At 43.6% G+C, this 21451-nt stretch overlaps 1 protein-coding gene across 2 annotated transcripts in view; it reads right to left on the reverse strand.

Moving 5' to 3' along the window:
• LOC126281309 (centrosomal protein of 135 kDa) overlaps nt 1-21451 on the reverse strand; it is a 355520-nt gene that overhangs the window by 314730 nt on the left and 19339 nt on the right. For both annotated transcript variants that reach the window (XM_049980149.1, XM_049980148.1), the window contains exon 3: nt 4070-4237. In XM_049980149.1, the coding sequence (XP_049836106.1) occupies nt 4070-4237 (168 nt within the window). The remainder of the gene's footprint in view (nt 1-4069; nt 4238-21451) is intronic.

Raw genomic sequence — 21451 nt, forward strand, 5'->3', positions numbered from 1 at the left:
CTGCCAGTTGAGGTGCTAGACACACTACAATTTCAGCAACTGTGACCTTTTCAGATTTACTGAGTGGAGCTATAGGCTGCATAGTAAAACCACTGTTGCCAATGAACTTACAAACACAGGTACTGGTGCTCATACTAGCAACCTCCATTTGTCTGTAAGCATCTGTTTTTGGAATAGGCTTTTTAAGAGCTGAAATTAAAGAAGTAGTGAAAGTGGAAGGTTGCATGACCTTATAGATCTTTTTGACCTCATCAAATGGGATGCACTTCAATGTTTTGAACTCCTGTATCTTCCTTTCTTCAAGGTAGATGCTGCAGTCTACTCCAGAAAGGATGATCCCCAGAGCAAGGCAATGAACAAATGATGCTGTTATGGACAACCTTACAACAATTGCCTCAAGTGCCCCCTCTCTTACACACAAGCATGTTGTGCACAAAGTGCTGGCATTTAAACAGAACATTGGGTCAGGGACATGAGGCCGGACATTTGAGCAAAGGAAATATGCCTTGATGTGCTCTGAAAGTGTATTACCAAATGAAAATGAAAAAGCAATCTGATTTAACAGTTTGCTGTCCACCCTTTTCGATTATATTTTCCCTATTTGTGACACTTCTTGAGCCCACTCACCTATCAGTTCCTCCCTGGGAATATCTACGATATCTCTGCACTACACAACATCTTTGCTGCAGTTCAAAGTGTTGTGGAGCTCCATTTCAATTGCATATTTCCCAAATGCTTTTAGCTTTCTGGAGGTTCGATGCTTGTTGAAAACTAAAAGTTGTGACCAATATTGTCTCATTTCTCAATCACTTATAATGCCAGCAATGCCTTATAACCCATTTTGAACACAAAAAGTTGAAATTTTCCCAAACTTAATCTCTTTCCCTTCAACTATTAAAAACATATTCTGCCTAACAGCTTTCATTCCATTACTAGAAACATATGTATCTGAATTAATTTCTGTTTCAGGAGGACTGGCGACACAAATAACAGCAGTACTCCCATTCCACTGGGAATTGAAACGGGTAGGTTTGGTGGCTCCCTCTCAGTCCCACAAGCAGCTATGGAAATAAGGATCCACCCAGAGGGCACCCACTTGCATGGGTATGCCTTTACAGCCGGTGCAGCAGGTACCCCAGGGGTTTCACACTAATGACCTTCCTGCCTCAACAACTGCATGTGTCTCATCAACCTGAAGCACACCTCAAGATTGAGGTTTTTTTTTTAAGAAGTTTATACCATCCTCGTCCCACTGCTGTGACGCATGGTGGTCGCTGATACACACCCAAAGCTTACGGCAACAGAGGACTGGCAGCACTTACCAGTTCCCAGCACAGGGAACCTAGTTTCACTGAGCCTGTACGCTGTAAATGAATGCTTGGCTCCCTGAGGTGCTCATCATTTAGAACAACCCTACAGGAACGTGTGGCTTTGTCAAAAATAACATGGGTGTGGCAAGTATTAAAGCGCCCCCCCCCCCCTCCCCCCAATTGTTCAGGATTGTCCTCATGAGTCAATCAATTCCATATTTATATTGCAGCTGTGGGATCCTGACCATCATAAGCAGCAATATTACTGAATGGTAAACTGCATTCTCAATAGGGCACAATCTTGCTGCTGTCAAATAAGGCTGTGCTCTTGCTGCTGTCAAATACAGACACACATGCTGGTAGGTATTTCTCTTTCTTACACAAGGCATAATGTGATCTTTTCACAAACAATCGACATTCAAATGGGATTTCTGAAAGAGAAAGTACTGTGTAATCCCCCTTACATACAGAATATAGACAGTGAAACTTCCTGGTAAATTAAAACTGTGTGCCGGTCCAAGACTCGAACTCGGGACCTTTGCCTTTCACGGGCAAGTGCTCTGAGCTACCCAAGCACAACTCACGACCCATCCTCACAGCTTCAATTCTGCCTGTACCTTGTCTCCTACCTTCCAAACTTCATAGAAACTCTTCTGCATGCCTTGCAGAACTAGCACTCCTGGAAGAAAGGCTACTGCAGAGCTTCTGTGCAGTTTGTAAGGTAGGAGATTAGGTACTGGCAGAATTGAAGCTATGAGGATGGGTCATAAGTAATGCTTGGGTAGCTAAGAGAGCACTAGCCCACAAAAGGCAAAGGTCCCGAGTTCAAGTCTCGGTCTGGCACACAGTTTTAATTTGCCAGGAAGTTTCATATCAGCATACGGTCCGCTGCAGAGTGAAAATCTCATTCTGGAATGTAGACAGTGTTTCTCCTGCCTACTTTGTATGGTTTTATCTTCATACCTAAGTATGTAGTACACCACTTCATGCCAATTTTATGTTTGTCAAATGCTGTGTCCATGGTGTTGCAATTTTAGTGGCCAGCAGAGTAAAACTCATCATCCATAGGAGCACTGGCATTTTGGGCAATGTTGTGTTTCACCAATTACTATCACCAACACTATGCTCTGGTGTATCCTACCTGGCTGTGGAAAAGGATTCTCTCTTTGACCCAACTGTTTCATGTGGCAGCTGATTTGACCCTGGTGCAACTATGGACTTTCTTGGTGGAGCTTTAGAAGGACTATCACATTTGCAAAAAAGACGTAGTAGTAGTAGTAGTAGTAGTAGTAGTAGTAGTAGAGGGATTTTGGGCACACGACAGCAAGGTCTTCAGCGCCCGTTCAGTAACATAGTGAGACAGGTGTCAAGAAAAATCCCAGAACAGGAATAAAAAATGGAACAGAAAACATGGGTAACAATCGTTGAAAAACATCTGCTCACCCACACCAAAGCGTGGGATGAAGCAGAGCGTCAGCAGTAAAACATGGACAACACAGGAAGAAAATTATAGAGGAAGCTAAAACAATGTAGCAGATGGAAGTAGCTGGCTGATCGCAAGGAAAAAGGGGGAGGAGTCAGCCACTCTGCAATACACTAAAACCTCCAGCCTAAAAGTTTAGGCCAGAGTCCAGACACATCACAAAACTTAAAAACCCCCGACTCACACGTCTCATCATTAGCTAAAACAGAAGGCAGATCCCCATCAACTCGAGCTTCTGCCCATGCATCATGGTATAAAATGCAGTCTGTTAAAATGTGCCGGACAGAGATGTGCACACCACAAGCATCACAAAACGGAGGATCCTCCCGCCGTAATAAAAAGCTGTGTGTGAGAGGACAGTGCCCGATCCGAAGATGTGCGAGGGCCACCTCCTCCCGCCTGAGCAACCAGCAGGAGGAATGTCACCGCCAGCCATTCGTCCTCCCACAACTCCATGCACTTCCTGTGGAGTGCAGCGATGACTGACTGCAAGGGAATAGGACACTGGACCACACCCTGCTCTCTGCAGGCCTCCTTGGCAGCCCGATCAGCCTGTTCATTGCCCCATATGCCGACATGACCAGGCACCCAACAGAAGGATACTTCTGTACCCTGCCGTTGAGCAAGTACAGTTGGTCATGTATCAGCTGGACCATCTCCTCAGTCAGATACAGGTTCTGCAGTGATTGTAAGGCACTAAGAGAATCGGAGCAGAGAAGAAATCGATCGCCCCGAACACAATTCATCGGCTCCAGTGCCTTCAGGATCGCGTGGAGCTCCGGAGCTCTGCTGCGAAAACAGTATATTCAGCACGGAGGCGAATCCGGGTAACTTGATCAGGGAACACTACAGAACAGCCAAGGAAATTCTCCTGTTTGGAGCCATCAGTGCACACGACAGTGAAACTGTGATGCAGATCTAAAATGTTAAAAAACAGAGATTGGAATGTAAAATCTGGTGTGCGATCTTTCTTAAAATTAGTCGAATCTAAAATAAGTTTGGTTCTCTGGAGGAGCCAAGGTGGAGATCTGCTCCAACCGCAACACAAAACACAAGACATGGACTGTTTTGTGAGCTAACAGTGCAGTTTGCGCAAAGGGCAGTGAAACAAATTACTTTTGCTATGCCGATGCAAAGTGTTGCACAGATATTAAGGAATAAGCCATTCTCTAGCAGCTAATGCTTAATAATAAATACAACAAAAGCTGCTAAGATTTCTCACAGCAGTTTGACTTATCCTTCTTTGTAATTCAAACAGTACTATCTTAAATTTTACCTGGAGTAGAAACTATTGTTTGTAGGCCCTTCCTTTGCAATTGCAATATTTTCTGTGTCTTTGCTGCAGATTCTTTTTCGAGTGTTTTGACTGTTGCCAAATGTTGAGAGGCAAGAAACTGTAGGTCTGAACAGTCGCTTTCCAACCGAGATATCCTCTTCTGAAGTTCTGAAATTATATTAAATAATGCAAATAAGCTTCACATAGCCAAAAACAGCAAATAATACTCATCGATAATTATTAACAAATCGTTTTTGTCCTTTTTTAAGTTGATATAAACTAAAATAATGTAGTATTATACAAAATTCCAAACTAAGTGAGATTTGTGGTAAAGTATAGGTTGTATTGCAGCCATGGGGATGGAAGAAATCACAGAAGAGATAGCCACAGTCTTTATACCATACACTGCTGCAGTACTAGGAAAAGTCGGGTGCAGACTGAAAAAGCGTCCTGTCTTTTGCCCGCCCAATGAAACACATGCATTATTGGGGAGTGTCAAAGATGACCTCTGTTTGTGGAAGGCCAGGGTATATCAGATTCCAAGCCAATGCGTAAAGACATACATACACTGGACAAACAATGTGCACTATCAAAGATCAATGCTGAGATGACCAGCAGCACACACTGCTAATGTCACTCAACAAGTCGGCAGTCACAGAGCACCATTTGTCTGAGAATAGTGCTATGGAATACGAATGCACCTGGATGTTAGTGCATACTTCAAAATACAGGAACAGTGTCATCAGGAAAGTCATTGAAATTTGCACCAGTGATAATCTTATCAGTCTGTAGTACGTCTATGATCTCAACAAGGCTTGGGAACCAGCACTGGGTCTAATTAAGAAGCCAGTCAGTAAACACAACAATCTGGCAACTGAGGGAGAAGAGCAACTACATTGATACTGCTACAGACACCAACACAAGCATCTTACAACTGCTGATGCATGCCCTCAGGCACAGACCTCAGACGGAATGGCTTGCAGTTGGAGGGAATGTAAGTCAGCTACATACCCACATAAGCTAAGTTTGTCAACACCCCCATGATGGCGACATGCCTAATTGCCAATACATTGTCTCTGTTTGACACTATGGATCAGCAGTACACCTGTGGACTGAGCATCATTTTTGGTGTGATTTGTTGTGCAAAAATATTGGGAAATCTAATGGCACTGGATAAATCCATTACTCACATTCCAAGATAAAAGTGAAAGAGATTACTTCATTATATTGTGGGGAAAATGAATTTTTGGTGATTAAACTAGAAAGTTTTTGAGTAATATGAAGGGATAAATACTTCTGAAAAGCCAAGGAAATACTGAAATGCATTGTGATGTACTTCAGTTTAGGCTTTTAATTTATGATCACAGAATTATTTAAGTCTGTGTTCACAGCTCTAGGTTCTTGTTTCAACCACGGGATGATGATTAACTCAATCAGTGCTGAAAAAGCAAAAATTCTGATACATGTACACAGAATAACAGGTCTCAACCTTTTGAGATAGTCTGAAGGGATACAAATCCCTTCATAATTTAGTGGAAAAGTAACTTTCATTCCCTGGTCGGTATCTGGAGACTGCCAAGTGTCTTTGTGTTGTGCTGAAAGCAGTTTGTCACCTGTGTCAAAATGTAGGCCGTTGGCAGCGGTTCTGACACTGTAATGAAGTGCTGACAGAACACGAGCATTATATCTGAGAAAGAGAACTTTGTTCTTATAACAATGCTTTTGTCTGAAAGACTTTCAGTAATCTATAGTTACAGATGTCCTAACCACTACAGACAGAAACTTGAAATTTGGAGAAGGTGTGGATCTCATACTGTAGGCATCATTTACGAAGGGATTTTTCCAAATTTCAATCCTAAGGGGGTGAAATAGAGTATGAAGGGCTTTTTTGAAAATGTCACTTCTAAGACAATTTTGGAGCTAAAGTACGAAATTTTATTTATTTATTTTTATTTTTTTTTGTAAATACATCATTATTAAAGTATTTTTAAAGCTACATCTATGAACACTGGTATTTGACTTGGTTACAATTTTAAAAACTACATGTTTCAGTGTTCTTGAAAATTGAACCCCTAAGGGAGTGAAATAGGAAATGAATTTTTTTTTATGAAAATCATTTTTACAGCTAAATCTATGATAGTGAAACGTACGTATGTCACTGTTTTTGGAAATTCAACCCTTAAGGGTATGAAATAGGGGTGAAGCATTTTATGAAAATATTTCATTGCTAAAGCATTTTTCAGCATAAACCTTAGAAAACTGGTGTTGGCTTCTTGGGTAGAGATGAAAAATGTGTTTTACTGTTTTTTAAAATTCAACCCCTAACGGGGTTAAACAGGGTTAGACTGATTCAATTCTTACTCATCACGCCCAACACAAACTGCTAACGATAGAAATTAAGTTTGAAGAGGTTGTGGATGTTATTCTATAGGCATTGTTTAAGAAGGATTTTCGGAAATTCCACTCCTAAATGGGTGAAATAGGAAATGAAAAGCTTTCTGAAAGTATGTTGCTATTAAAGGATTTTTATATCTAGAACTATGAAAACTGGTATTTGGTTTCTCAATCAGAAAATAATCAGCATTTTTGGAAATTCAGCCTCTAAAGTGGTAAAATAGTGAGTGACAGTTTTGTTGAAAATAAATAATTACTAAAGAACTACAGACACATTTTTAAAGCTACATCTATGACAATTGATATTTGATTTTGCAATTAGAAATAAAAAAATAAATGTTTCAGTGTTTTTGGAAATTTAGGCTCTAAGGGAGTGCAATAGAGGATGAAGATTTTTAAGAAATATTGTGTTACATAAAAAAAAATATTAAAGCTAAACTTATGATAACTGGTATTTCACTTCTCAGTTACATATCAAGAAATATATGTTAGGAGATTAAAGTTGCTATGGAAATATCTTCACAAGAACACAAAAGGCACAATCAAAAAAAACTTTGGATTCCACCTACCAAAATCTCTCTTTGGTCGTAAGTACCATCCAAAAAAAGCATGCTTATATTGCCTTAATTAGCATGAAAAGCTTAGAAAATGTTGCAGTTTGTGAACAACATAAATATTTAATAAAAACAAAAAAATCTCTATTGGCCATACACTCTATGCAAGCGAAGCAACGGGTACTAAGCTAGTTTATCCCATTAGATAGGTTTAACACAAATGAGTTATTTTAATAATGTAATCTGTCAATAAATGTAATGTAATTGGTACATAAATTTTTATTTTCAAAATAGTACTGAAAAATAATAAAATAAGACAAAAGTAAGGAACTCACGATACTCCAAAAATATGCCATCAGAAGCTACAAGGGTCATACAATAAACAAAGTCCTGCAGTATTTTCCACGGAATACGTTATTTTGTTCTTAAGAGAGAATTTGATGACAGTATAACATGTTTTACATGTACTTTTTTTCTACATGTCTCCATCACATTCTATGACAGTAATTCCCAACTTGGGGGTAGTTATGTCCTAAAGAATAAAATTTAATTTTCCGAGCAGTGAAAACAGCAGTGTTCAACTCCATTTCACTCCCAAAACTAATTTTTTTTTACTAGAGCACTATCATTTACATTATTTTGTAAAACTGTAATACTAATCATATAATTTACCAATAATTATAAATATATTTTATTCAAATACCAGTATTAATCTGTAAGGCAGTGCGGTGGAGGTTATAGCTTGTGAAATGAAAGTATGATACAATATCTGCTTTGCATAATTCAATGCAACATATATATTTTGCACCATGCATCTATGACAGTAGAATTGAGACACAGACATCAAATATGCTTAACTATGTCATGAAAATGTCTTCTCTGAGTTGTAGGTAGTTCCGTCAACAGACCAGAAATTGCTTCATTATTCATTCCACAAAAATTATTGAACTACTTGACAGCACAACACAACAGTTCCTATGTAACGGTTATTTCACTGCTGAGGGGCATACACTGTCTTATTATTATTATTATTATTGTTGTTGTTGTTGTTGTTGGTATGTGGTAGTGATCAAGCACAAAAGCAATGGCAGCCAAAATTTCTTCCAATTTCTGCCAGCCCAGAAGTAAGGAGTCCAGTAATCAAGTGGTTTACAAACAATGGCCCTAAGCACAGTGCACACACACTTTAATTTAGCTGATTTTAAATAGCAATACCAGGTGTGGGTGATGTAAGGGTCACTAGCAAAGGGGACTGGTACAGAGGAAGCATGTTTTGAATTTCAGTGTCTATCCTTAATATGGTTAGATTTCTTTTCTGAGGAGTTGCAAATGGCACTTGCAAGGTACTGAGAACTGCTTCATCGCTATTTAAAAAAGTTATTAGAAAGAAGCAGTACCAATAGTCTCATTGACTATGTGTTTGTAGTTTAATAAACAACCTAGATAAACTAAATACCATTTACCTTTTGTCATTTTAAAAATGAAAATGTTCCAAGAAAATTATTTTTCTTCTAAAGTTCATTTATGCACTGATGTTGATGGTAGAGTGACAGCGTACCAGCTCATATCTAACTGCATTTAAGGGGTAATGGTCTACGAAAGGTTGGGAACCACTGTGTTAAGGCCTTACATCAGCAATGTGCAAGAGCTTGTATTGTCTGTTGGTAAAAGCTCTTGTCCTGTACTCAGTTATGTTTTCACTGCAAGAATTATGCTCTCATCACATACAAAGTGTGTTACATGTAGAGAACTCTTAAGTGGCACAAAAATATTGGCAGTCTGATGGCACCAGCTCTGAGCTATAGGTTAGATGAGGCAGTGACGTGAAACCCAAACTGACAATGTGTTGATGGGTTGAGAGACTTGTATGTAAGCATGCAGTGTGGTGCAAGATTTATTTTGGCTTCTTGTTAGACTAAGCATGATGGACTCATTTCTTGAGTTTGCTCAGAAGTCTTCACATATGCCTCTGAATTAATGCTTGGCCCTTTTGGCAACACATTCACAGGGATGACAGAATCACTATCCCAAAAGACTTATGATTTTGCCGGCAGAGGGAGATGGCTTAAATTTTTTCTGTTTTGATGAAAGGAAGTGACGCCACCTCAGTAGCTACCTTTTTGTTTCTGGTTCTAAGTAGTGCAGCCATTTTTTTGTCACCTGTAACAATCTGTGACAGAAAGGTCTCTCCACTGGCCTCAATCTGCTCCACAAATTCAGATGAAATTGATTTTCTTTGTATCTTATGGTCTGTTATGAGCATTCTAGAAACCCATCTTGTATATACCTTTGAATGTGCACACTTTCAAAATTCACTGATAGCTGCAGAGGCAACTGTTGAGTTATGATGAGCTAGTCTGCATGAATAGTGGACTCCATACCAGTCATCACATTGAGAGCAGTGGCTGTGACAGGATGTAAGAAACATGGCTGATCATGAAGCTTGGTTTCTACAGTTCCTGACCCTAACTCTCTCTATCCATAGCGTAACAGTATATTTATCGCCTTCATCACTGCAGTACACTGCACACAAATGTTTATGGATGTTCACTATGGTTTGTTTTGACAACCAAAAAGCCAGCTAAAGCACATTGCTTGTAACAAGTGTTTTGTGCAGATGCCATTTTAATGATTCGCTATGGCTCTGACATTGGTCAGAATTTTTCAAAACTCCCCACACATTCAGAAGAAACATCAGACTTTAAGCACCTAAAAGGACATTCAAAATGTTAAAGTATTATTTAATAAACAAACCTTGTAGTACCAAAATTGGTGAAACAAATTGCAGAAAAAAAACACCACAGTAGGCAAAAAATAACAGTGAAATAGGCAGAAAACAACACTGAAATTGACTGCAAAATAAAATAGTTTTTTCTTGTCCCTACTCATAGCATCTGGTATAACAGCATTATTTAAGACTGTGTAACTCAACTGTCAATTATTAATTTTTAGTTTAAAACTATATTGATTTAACAATCATAATTAGAAAACCAGTAGACACTATTCTTCATTCAAAATACTTTGAACTGATCAGATCACACAAACTTTTATTGACATGGTTGACAGATGTGGAATTTTCAAATTTCAAATTTATAAATAAAATAGAAAAGAATTTGGTAACAGCTTCACATAATCAATATATGTTTGACTACATTTGGAGAGCACAGGAATTAGTTTTTCTCAAAAAAATATTTAGATTCCCATTACTTCCCTCAGCCAAGCCATCACTCCTTCAGTCCTGTCATAGTTCATTGAATTCTTCCCATGTACACATTACAACAACTTTTAACTGATAGTCATTGGGCATGATGTGCTAACTATACAGTTGAAACATCAAAGCTTTCAGACTGAAAGTTCAATCTTTCAAGCACAGTATGACCTAAATGTTTTTCATAACTGTAGCAAAGAAGATATTCCAAATTATTTGTTAGTGACCAACTTGAAGTAAGCAATCACCTGGAGCCGGAGAAAGGAGAAACTTATGTTAAAAAGAATTGGAGAATGTCACATTCAAGCATTAGGACCTGACCCATGAGCCTCAATTGTGTGCGTATAGGCAGTTGATTCATATTCTTAATGGGTAGTGTGCTGAAAACTATTCTAAAGCCAATTTAAGATTTTTTGGTTGGTTTTGAAATATCACACTGTAAAATGGCAAAAAGACATAATTTAGCTGACTTTATTAAGACAGTTATTTATAACCATCACGGAACAACAACAACATAAGCTGGACACAGTGTAGGCAAACATCCAGGTAGAGTTTCATTATGGCTCTCATTTACTGCAAAGTGCTTCTATGTTTACCACTGCACTCATAAAGAGAGCCTTGACTGACATTCCATCAGCATGCTGTTACATTTGTTTCTCTATGACCAAGGTAGTACATGTTGAGCTTATTGTTCACTCAAGCCCACTGATGTTTCTGTCAACTCATCAATGATTTCATGGCTCCTTGCAAGTTGTCCCCAAACCTTTGTCCACCATTCTTTGGCATCAGGTCTGTAAATATGCCTTTAACCTTCACATGTGGTGCTCAACCTGACAAAAGCTGCCATGGTCCATTTGCTGCAGCTCTGTGTGTGAAAGCAATAATTCACTTTCAGTATCTGAGCAGGGATGGCTAGAGGACAAATGTAAGAATATAGAGGCTTATCTCACGAGGGGTAAGATGGATACTGCCTACAGGAAAATTAAAGAGACCTTTGGAGAAAAGAGAACCACTTGTATGAATATCAAGAGCTCAGATGGAAACCCAGTTCTAAGCAAAGAAGGGAAAGCTGAAAGGTGGAAGGAGTATATAGAGGGTCTATACAGTGGCGATGTTTTCGATTTCAGTCACCAACCTTCTCTTCCGAATGCGAAAATATTTTGTTGAGCCCAACCTACATAGGTAAGAATAATCATCAAAATAAAATAAGAGAAATCAGAGCTCGGACAGAAAGGTTTAGGTGTTCATTTTTCCCGCGCGCTCTTCGGGAGTGGAATGGTAGGGAGATAGTATGATTGTGGTTCAATGAACCCTCTGCCAAGCACTTAAGTGTGAATTGCAGAGTAATCATGTAGATGTAGATGTAGATGAGGACAATAATATGGAAATGTAAGAGGAGGTAGATGAAGATGAAATGGGAGATATGATACTGCATGAAAGTTTGACAGAGCACTGAAAGACCTAAGTCGAAACAAGGCACCGGGAATAGATAACATTCCATTAGAACTATTGACAGCCTTGGGAGAGCCAGTCCTGACAAAGCTCTACCATCTGGTGAGCAAGATGTATGAGACTGACGAAATTCCCTCAGACTTCGAGAAGAATATAACAACTCCAATCCCAAAGAAAGCAGGTGTTGACAGATGTGAAAATTACCGAATTATCAGCTTAATAAGTCACAGCTGCAAAATATTAATGTGAATTCCTTACAGACGAATGGAAAAACTGGTAGATGCCGACCTCGGGGAAGATCAGTTAGGATTCCGTAGAAATATTGGAACACATGAAGCAATACTGGCCCTACAACTTATCTTAGAAGAAAGATTAAGGAAAGACAAACATATGTTTCTAGCATTTGTAGGCTTAGAGAAAGCATTTGACAATGTTGACTGGAATACTCTCTTTCATATTCTGAACGTGGCAGGGGCAAAATACAGAGAGCAAAAGGCTATTTACAATTAGTACAGAAAGCAGATGGCAGTTATAAAGAGTCGAGGGACATGAAAGGGAAGCAGTGGTTGGGAAGGGAGTGAGAAAGGGTTGTAGCCTCCCCCCAATGCTATTCAGTCTGTTTATTTAGCAAGCAGTAAAGGAAACGAAAGAAAAATTCGGAGTAGGTATTAAAATCCATGGAGAAGAAATAAAAACTTTGAGGTTCGCCGATGACATTGTAATTCTGTCAGAGACAGCAAAAGACTTGGAAGAGCAGTTGAATGGAATGAACAGTGTCTTGAAAGGAGGGTATAAGATGAACATCAACAAAAGCAAAACAAGGACAATGGAATGTAGTCTAAGTCGGGTGATGCTGAGGGAATTAGATTAGGAAATGAGACACTTTAAGTAGAAAGGAGTAGATCACATAACTAATGAGGAGGTATTGGATAGAATTGGGGAGAAGAGGAGTTCGTGGCACAACTTGACCAGAAGAAGGGATCGGTTGGTAGGGCACATTCTGAGGCATCAAGGGATCACCAATTTAGTACTGGCAGGCAGTGTGGAGGGTAAAAATTGTAGAGTGAGACCAAGAGATGAGTACACTAAGCAGATTCAGAAGGATGTAGGCTGCAGTAGGTACTGGAAGATGAAGCTTGCACAGGATAAAGTAGCATGGAGAGCTGCATCAAACGGATAAAGTACATTGAGTGTGTCTACTAATTACCTGCAATACTACATTCAGATGTATATACAGCTCCATTTGAGGTCATAACACAGAGGCAATGAACAACAGGGTGTCAAAAACATTGAAGGTGAAAAGAGGCGTAGGAATAGAAAAGGTCGACTGCCACCAAGTGAAAATACTACTGAACTGCAGTTTTCTATTAAAAAAAAATTTAAAAACTACTGCATTTCACTCAGGACAAAATGAAACAGCTCAGGCAAATAATTTAATTTCTGTACATCATTACACAGTTCTGTCCAGCTGCATGCACATACAAGTCATTAATGTAAGCAGTTTCTCACAGAATTCTTTGACATCATGGACGTCAGCTTTGTGGTTGGTTGGGTGTGGGATTGAAGGGACCAGACTGCTAAGGTCATCGGTCCCTTGTTCCACGATAAAATCACACGAAATAAAAACTGTCAGTCGTTAAAAACGGAGAACTGAGACAAGGGACGACACAATACAAGAAAGACAGACAAAGACCAGACAAACGGAACTAAAATCACACCGAGTGTGAAGGTGGTTGGCCGACCATGAAAATAAGGAAAAGCCAACCACCAAATGACATTAAAACCCACAGTTTAAAACCACAGGCCAAAGGCCCAAGTCAATACAGGAAATAAAAGGACAAACACTCAAATCATACGATAAAAAACCCCTGCCCGAATAAAACTCAACACGAGGTCTGCCATAGCAACGTCATCACATAAAAGGGCAGGGAGGGTATCAGGCAGCGCAAACGTCTGCCTGAGTCCTGTTAAAAGCGGGAAGTCCACTAAAATGTGGACCACCGTCAGAGCTGCCCCGCAGCGACATAGCGGTGGGTCCTCCCGGCGCAACAAATGGCCGTGCGTCAGCCACGTGTGGCCAACGCGCAGCCGGCAGAGGATGACAGAGTCCTTCCGAGAGGCTTGCATGGAGGAGCGCCACACACCGGTCGTCTCCTTCACCGCCCGAAGTCTGTTGGGCGTGGGCAGGGTGCACCACTCGTCACCCCAGGCACCAAGCACTTTCTGGCGCAAAAGCGACAGGAGATCACACTCCATAAGGCCGAGTTCCAGAGCCAGTGAACTCACTGCCTGTTTAGCCAGCGTGTCAACCCGCTCATTGCCCGGGATGCCGACATGACCTGGGGTCCAAACAAAGACCACGGAGCGGCCGCAACGGGCAAGAGCATGGAGTGACTCGTGGATGGCCATCACCAGACGGGAACGAGGAAAGCACTGGTCAAGAGCTCGTAAACCACTCAGGGAGTCACTACAGATGACAAAGGACTCACCTGAGCGGGAGCGGATATACTCGAGGGCGCGATAGATGGCAACCAACTCGGCAGTGTATACACTGTTCCCGGGTGCCAGCGACCGTTGCTCACAATGATTCTCTAGAGTAAGAGCGTAACCAGTGCGACCAGAGACCATCGAACCGTCAGTATAGGCCACGGCAGATCCGGGAAACTCGGCAAGGAGAGAAACAAAGCGGCGGCGGAGGGCCGGAGGAGGGACCGAGTCTTTCGGACCCTGTGCCAAATCCAGCCGAATGCATGGTCGGTGCACACACCAAGGGGGCAGACGGAGATTGGCCCGGAAAACAGGCGGGAGAGGAAAAAACTCAATCCCACACAGTAGAGCCCAGATGCGAACCGCGATCGTACACCCTGACCGGGGCCGCCTGTCTGGAAGATGGACGATCGAGTGCGGGAACAGGAGACGGTAGTTGGGATGCCCTGGCAAGCTACAAACGTGGGCAGCATAAGCGGCCAGAAGTCGGTTGCGCCGGATCCGCAATGGAGGAACACCAGCCTCCACAAGTAAGCTGTCAACAGGGCTTGTCCGAACTGCTCCTGTGGCGAGTCGGATCCCGCAGTGATGGATGGGATCCAGCAATTGCAATGCTGATGGCGATGCCGAACCATAAGCCACACACCCATAATCAAGGCGGGACTGGATCAGCGCTTGATACAGCCGGAGAAGGGTGGACCGATCCGCACCCCATCCGGTGTGGCTAAGGCAACGGAGAGCGTTTAAATGCCGCCAGCATGTTTGTTTAAGCTGCCTAATATGAGGCAGCCAAGTCAACCGGGCATCAAATACCAGTCCCAAGAACCGATGCGTCTCTACCACAGCAAGAGGTTCACCGTTAAGGTAAAGGCGTGGCTCAGGGTGAACCGTGCGACGCCGGCAGAAATGCATAACGCAGGTCTTAGCGGCCGAAAACTGGAAGCCGTGCGCTACAGCCCACGACTGCGCCTTGCGGATAGCGCCCTGCAGCTGGCGCTCAGCAACTGCAATGCCAGCGGAGCTGTAGTAGAGGCAGAAGTCGTCTGCATACAACGAAGCTGCGACGGACGATCCCACCGCCTCAGCGAGCCCATTGATTGCAATTAAAAACAGGGAGACACTGAGGACAGACCCCTGTGGGACCCCGTTCTCCTGGACCCGGGAGGAACTATGGGACGCAGCAACTTGCACGCGGAAGGAACGAGACGACAGAAAATTCTGAATAAAAATCGGGAGCGGGCCCCTAAGACCCCACCCATGAAGTGTGGCCAGGATGTGATATCGCCAAGTCGTATCGTACGCCTTCCGCATGTCGAAGAAGACGGCAACCAGATGTTGGCGGCGTGCAAAGGCTGTACGGACGGCAGACTCTAGGGAGACCAGATTATCGACGGCAGAGCGGCCTTTACAGAACCCACCCTGAGACGGAGCCAGAAGGCCTCGAGACTCGAGGAGCCAACTCAACCTCCGGCTCACCATACATTCTAGCAACTTGCAAAGAACGTTGGTGAGGCTTATGGGGCGGTAGCTGTCCACCTCCAGCGGGTTCTTGCCAGGTTTCAACACGGGGAGGACGATGCTTTCTCGCCATTGAGACGGGAACACACCCTCAACCCAGATGCGGTTGAAAACATCTAGGAGGCGTCGCTGGCAATTCACAGAGAGGTGTTTCAGCATCTGGCTGTGGATGCGGTCTGGCCCAGGAGCCGTATCAGGGCAAGCAGATAGTGCACTCTGGAATTCCCAGTCGCTGAAAGGAGCATTGTACGACTCCGCGTGGCGCGTGTGAGAGGAAAGCCGCCAACTTTCCAACCGCTCTTTCCGGGAGCGGAAGGCCAGTGGGTAATTCGTAGATGCGGAACACTGAGCAAAATGCGCTGCTAACCGGTCCGCAATCGTGTCGGAGTCAGGACACACCACTCTATTCAGCGAAAGCCCAGAGACAGAGACAGGCGGCCGATAGCCATGGAGGCGCCTAATCTTAGCCCAAACCTGTGATGCAGAGGTACGGACGCCAATGGTGGAAACATACCGTTCCCAGCACTCCTGCTTCCGTTGGCGAATAAGGCGTTGGGCACGGGCACGGAGCTGTTTAAAAACGATGAGGTTCTCCAAGGACGGGTGCTGCTTATGGCGTTGAAGAGCCCGCCGGCGATCTCTAATCGCCTCTGCGATCTCGGGCGCCCACCAAGGCACAGTCCTCCGCCGAGGGGACCCGGATGAACAGGGAATCGCAGATGCTGCCGCAGAAACGATGCCGGTGGTAACCGACTGAACCACCGCATCAATGGTGTCATGGGAAGGAAGTGCGATAGTGGCGAGAGAGGAGAACAAGCCCCAATCAGCCTTATTCAGAGCCCATCTGGAGGGGCGTTCAGAAGAGTGATGCTGTGGTAGTGACAGAAAGATGGGGAAATGGTCACTACCACTTAAGTCGTCATGGACACTCCAGTGGATGGATGGTGAAAGTCCGGGGCTGCAGATAGAAAGGTCGATGGCCGAAAATGTGCCATGGACTACGCTGAAATGTGTCGGCTCTCCCGTGTTTAAGAGGCAGAGGTCAAGTTGCGAGAGAAGAGTCTCGACATCTCTACCCCGGCAAGTAATCGCGGCGCTACCCCACAGGGGGTTATGGGCGTTAAGGTCGCCCAGTAACACAAAAGGAGGAGGCAGTTGTGCTATCAATGCAGCCAACACATGACGCGAGACATCACCATCTGGCGGAAGATACAAACTGCAGACAGTAATAGGCTGAGGCGTCCACATCCTTACAGCGACAGCCTCTAAAGGTGTGTGAAGAGGTACACATTCGCTGTAGACAGAGTTAAGGATGTAGACGCAGACTCCACCAGATACCCTCTCATAAGCTGCCCGGTTCTTGTAATAACCCCGATACCCACGTAGGGCAGGGGTCCGCACTGCCGGAAACCAAGTTTCCTGTAGGGCAATGCAGAGGAAAGGGTGACTGCTGATGAGTTGGCGAAGCTCAGCAAGGTGGTGGAAAAAAGCGCTGCAGTTCCACTGGAGTATCGGTTTGTCCATGTCCGAAAAAGGCGTGAAGGGGCCGAGGAGGCAGATCACGCCACTGGGTCACCTGCTGCCACCGATGGAGGACCAGTACAATCTGCTTCCATGGTGTCTGGGGGTCCGGCGAGATCCAGGTCCTCAGCGGACGCCCGGATCTCCACCTTATCCTCGGACGCAGAGCCTGTAGGGAGCAGTGGGGTGGATGCCACCGCGTGTTCCTTGGCCTTAGAGGTCTTCTTCTTCATCTTGTCTCTCTGGTCCTTGGGTTTCATTGGCTGGGAGGGCTCCAGCGAGTCAGTCTCCGGGACGGAGGAGGAGCGGGGAGCCCTGCGACCAGCCGCTGGTCTGCTTTTCTTCCATTGGCTGACGTCACCCTTCCCAGAGGCGGAAACCTGGGAAGGAAGGGACCCAAGGGACCTTTTCCGTGCTATTCGAGCCGGGGAAGTTTGAGGCTTCCCCAGCTTAGAAGTGGGGACTGATGTCCCCGATGGTTGGGGGGTTGCTGCTCCTGAGGCAGGTAGTGCAGGAGCAGCAGGGAGTGAAGTGCCCCCCACCATCAAGGGGGCAGGTGTATCATTCCGGCTCTGAGAGGTGGCAGTCTGAGGGAGAGCTAATGGGGCCATAACAGTAGTAGCCGCGGCGTAAGAGGCAGTCATTTGAACAGGATGGAGGCGTTCGAACTTCTGCCTGGCCTCAGTGTATGTCAGGCGGTCCAGGGTCTTATACTTCATGATTTAGCGCTCTTTCTGGAAGATCCTGCAGTCCGGCAAGCAAGGCGAGTGGTGCTCTCCGCAGTTTGCAGATGGGAGGCGGAGCACATGGAGTATTGGGATGTGATGGGCGTCCACAATCTCGACATGTGAGGCTGGAAGTACAGCGGGAAGACATATGCCCGAACTTCCAGCACTTAAAGCACCGCATCGGGGGAGGGATATACGGCTTGACGTCACAACGATAGACCATCACCCTGACCTTCTCAGGTAAAGTATCACCCTCGAAGGCCAAGATGAAGGCACCGGTGGCAACCTGCTTATCCCTTGGACCACGATGTATGCGCCGGACAAAGTGAACACCTCGCCGCTCTAAATTGTCGCGAAGCTCGTCATCGGACTGCAATAGAAGGTCCCGATGGAATATTATGCCCTGGACCATATTAAGACTCTTATGGGGCGTGATTGTAACCGGAACATCCCCCAGCTTGTTACAATCGAGTAACCGGCGGGACTGGGCGGAGGACGCCGATTTGATCAAAACCGAGCCCGAGCGCATTTTGGACAAGCCCTCCACCTCCCCGAACTTGTCCTCTAAGTGCTCGACGAAGAACTGAGGCTTCATGGATGTAAAGGATTCGCCATCAGCTCTCGTACACACCAGGTAGCGGGGCGAGTATGGTTCGCTGGCATCCTTAGTCTTTCGTTCCTCCCATGGTGTAGCCAGGGAGGGGAACGATTTGGGGTCATATGTAGTTGTGTTGTATTGAGCCCTGGAACGCTTAGAGACTGCTGGCGGCTGGCCGCCAGCAAGAGATGATGTACCACGCTTCATTGCCGGTCATCCGCCCTGATGCCACCTACTCCGACCAAGGGCCCTCCCCACGGGCGCCACCCAGCCTCAGCAACGACCACCTGGCAGGATGGCCATTGCCGGGAGTCCCAATGCCCCAAGGAGATAGGCATCTACTCCTTGGCATACGTGGGGAGTTAACGGCGCTGGCATCAGCAGAGCGATCCCTGTGTAGTCAGGGGGCTACAACCAACAGGGTACATGGCGGCCCCACCACAACGGACTGGCTACCATGCTGGATTTCAGGTGATGTAGTCCAATATCGTCATTGGCGCATAAAGCGACACAGCATAGCAGACTGCAATAAACTGCACCCAAGAACAAATCCACACCCAAGAGAGGGTAGGTGAGCGGGACTGCTAAGCGATGACGACAAACCTGGCTAGAGATGGTAATGCATGATGGACACATCGCTCCTTGTAAGGCGTCCTTCCCCAATCGGCTCGCTCTTCGGAAAATTTAGAAGGATGGAGGACAAACCCGTTAGGGGACCATCTCACAAGGCCAAAACGTTTGAGACTCCTTTTAGTCGCCTCTTACGACAGGCAGGAATACCGTGGGCCTATTCTTACCCCCGAACCCACAGGGGGGTCAGCTTTGTGATTGGGGGTAATAATAACTGAGTGGTGCGAGAGGATAAGATAGGACAATGGAAATGAGCATCACCACAGACACATGATTTTGTAGTTTATTTATTTATATACTCATCCAAGGACCATCTCACAATGATACAGGATTTGACAAGGTAATGCAATTCCAATCAATCAATGGGCCAAAATGTAACACACAGCATAAATAACATGTGCTAAGAGAATAGGACAGGCAGCCTATGGGGATAGGACAGGTGGTCAGTCGTGGCCTTGTTTAAGGAACTGTCCCGACATCTTGGTGATCTGGGAAAACCACAGAAAACCCAAATTAGCATGACCTCCCGATATGAAGTCAGCATTCTAACAGCTGCTCTGTCTCATTTGCTGATTAATGAATAATGCTTCTTCATCTACATGCAAATTATTATGCAACTCAGGCATGAAAAAAATTGTGCTAAGTATCCTTATTTAACACTCTCCTCATTTCAGTTGTTCAAGACAAACCACTTACAATTCCAGTACTTAAACCTCTCTTTTTCCCCTGTGTGCATCCTTTGGGTTATTTCCCATTTCTAACTATCAGCTTTTATTTGTCATTGTACCACAGCTAATTATTATTCTGGGATTCAAATGTCAATAGCTTAAGTTTTTTTCACTTCTGATTACTTTTGTACAGAATACGTTCCCATGATTCATGATTGGCAGCAACTCTTCCCCTCTACGTCAAATGTACATCTTGCCATCTTTTCCTATCTTAATCATCCTCAAAGCAAGAAACTTTTTTCACTAATATAAAATTTGCACACTTTACATTTCAGCAAATTGCTTGTCTTTAACCATCATTTTGTCCGTATTTATTTGATATTCAGTTCTTCATTTGCACCATTACAAATACTGTTTTGCACATATGTTTGAAAACAAAGTCTATATTCCAAAATTTAGAGTAAACAATATACTATCTGTGCATAGTAAATGGAGGACCCATAATTGTTGAGCAAACTCAATGCAAGTTATGAGTATTGTATGACCAAGCTCAAAATAATACTCTGCATCAAGCCATAGATGAATTAACTGGCTCCCAGCAATAACTTTACAGCTCCAACATTGTAACAATTCATTTCTGGTGCTATTTAGAGTTAGGACAAACACAAAATTCATATTGCTGTATTGCTAAAACATACAGTGAGATCACAAGGAAAGCTCAAAGAAGGGACAAGATTTTGGTGTGAACTACTTCCATTCCAAAGTCCTGTAAAGATGGTGTTCGGATGTAAACAGCCCAATAATGCTTCAGTGAATTAAAATTGTGTCACTTAATAACTTAAAATTGGGAAATAATAACTCTGTAGCATGTCCGTCCACCCAAAAAAGCAGCCAATGTTTGCTACTAAAAATATTGTTCTTGTGTCACATTCATTTAAAAAAAAAAAAAAAAAAGTGAGAATTGCTCTGATTATTGGAAACAAAATAATATGTTTGATAGCATAAGGACTTTCATTCCATGATCATCATAGTACTGCACCACTTAACCTTATCCGTCTGTAACTGTTATTGTGAAAATGCTGAAGTTATTCAGCACAGGAACAGACAAGAAGACATACTGCAGGGAACTGCCCCACTCCATGCTTTCAAAGCTGGCTTGAAAGACTTGCATGAATCTATACAGAGCACTGCAGTCTGGTTGTTACATTTACAAATTAACCTGTAGAGACACTGTGTGTTCTGAATGCCATATGAACATGGCAATGATGGCCTCAACAAATTATCTTCTTCCCACCCCCATAGAATTTCAATACTGTACTTCAATTTTTTAGTAATGTAATCAGTATCTGATGCAAGTAGTGACCATAGTTTTTTTGGTTCCTTGTGAAAATAGTTTTCTATAATATCCCATGCTAACAACACAGAAACTCAAAATCCACAACTTCCATTTTTTCAGGAATACCCTAGTCATTCTCATCAATGCAGATCTTATATGTTCAATATCTTCACTTGAAATATGAACACCCACAAAACTCTTTCAATCATGTAAGTAACAATATCATCATCCAGTTCCCTCTTGCTGGGAACAGTTCATGAGCCTCTTGTAAGTAACCATCATGTTTGC

This window comes from Schistocerca gregaria, chromosome 7, assembly GCF_023897955.1.
Source record: "Schistocerca gregaria isolate iqSchGreg1 chromosome 7, iqSchGreg1.2, whole genome shotgun sequence".
Classification (NCBI taxonomy): Eukaryota; Metazoa; Arthropoda; class Insecta; order Orthoptera; family Acrididae; genus Schistocerca; species Schistocerca gregaria.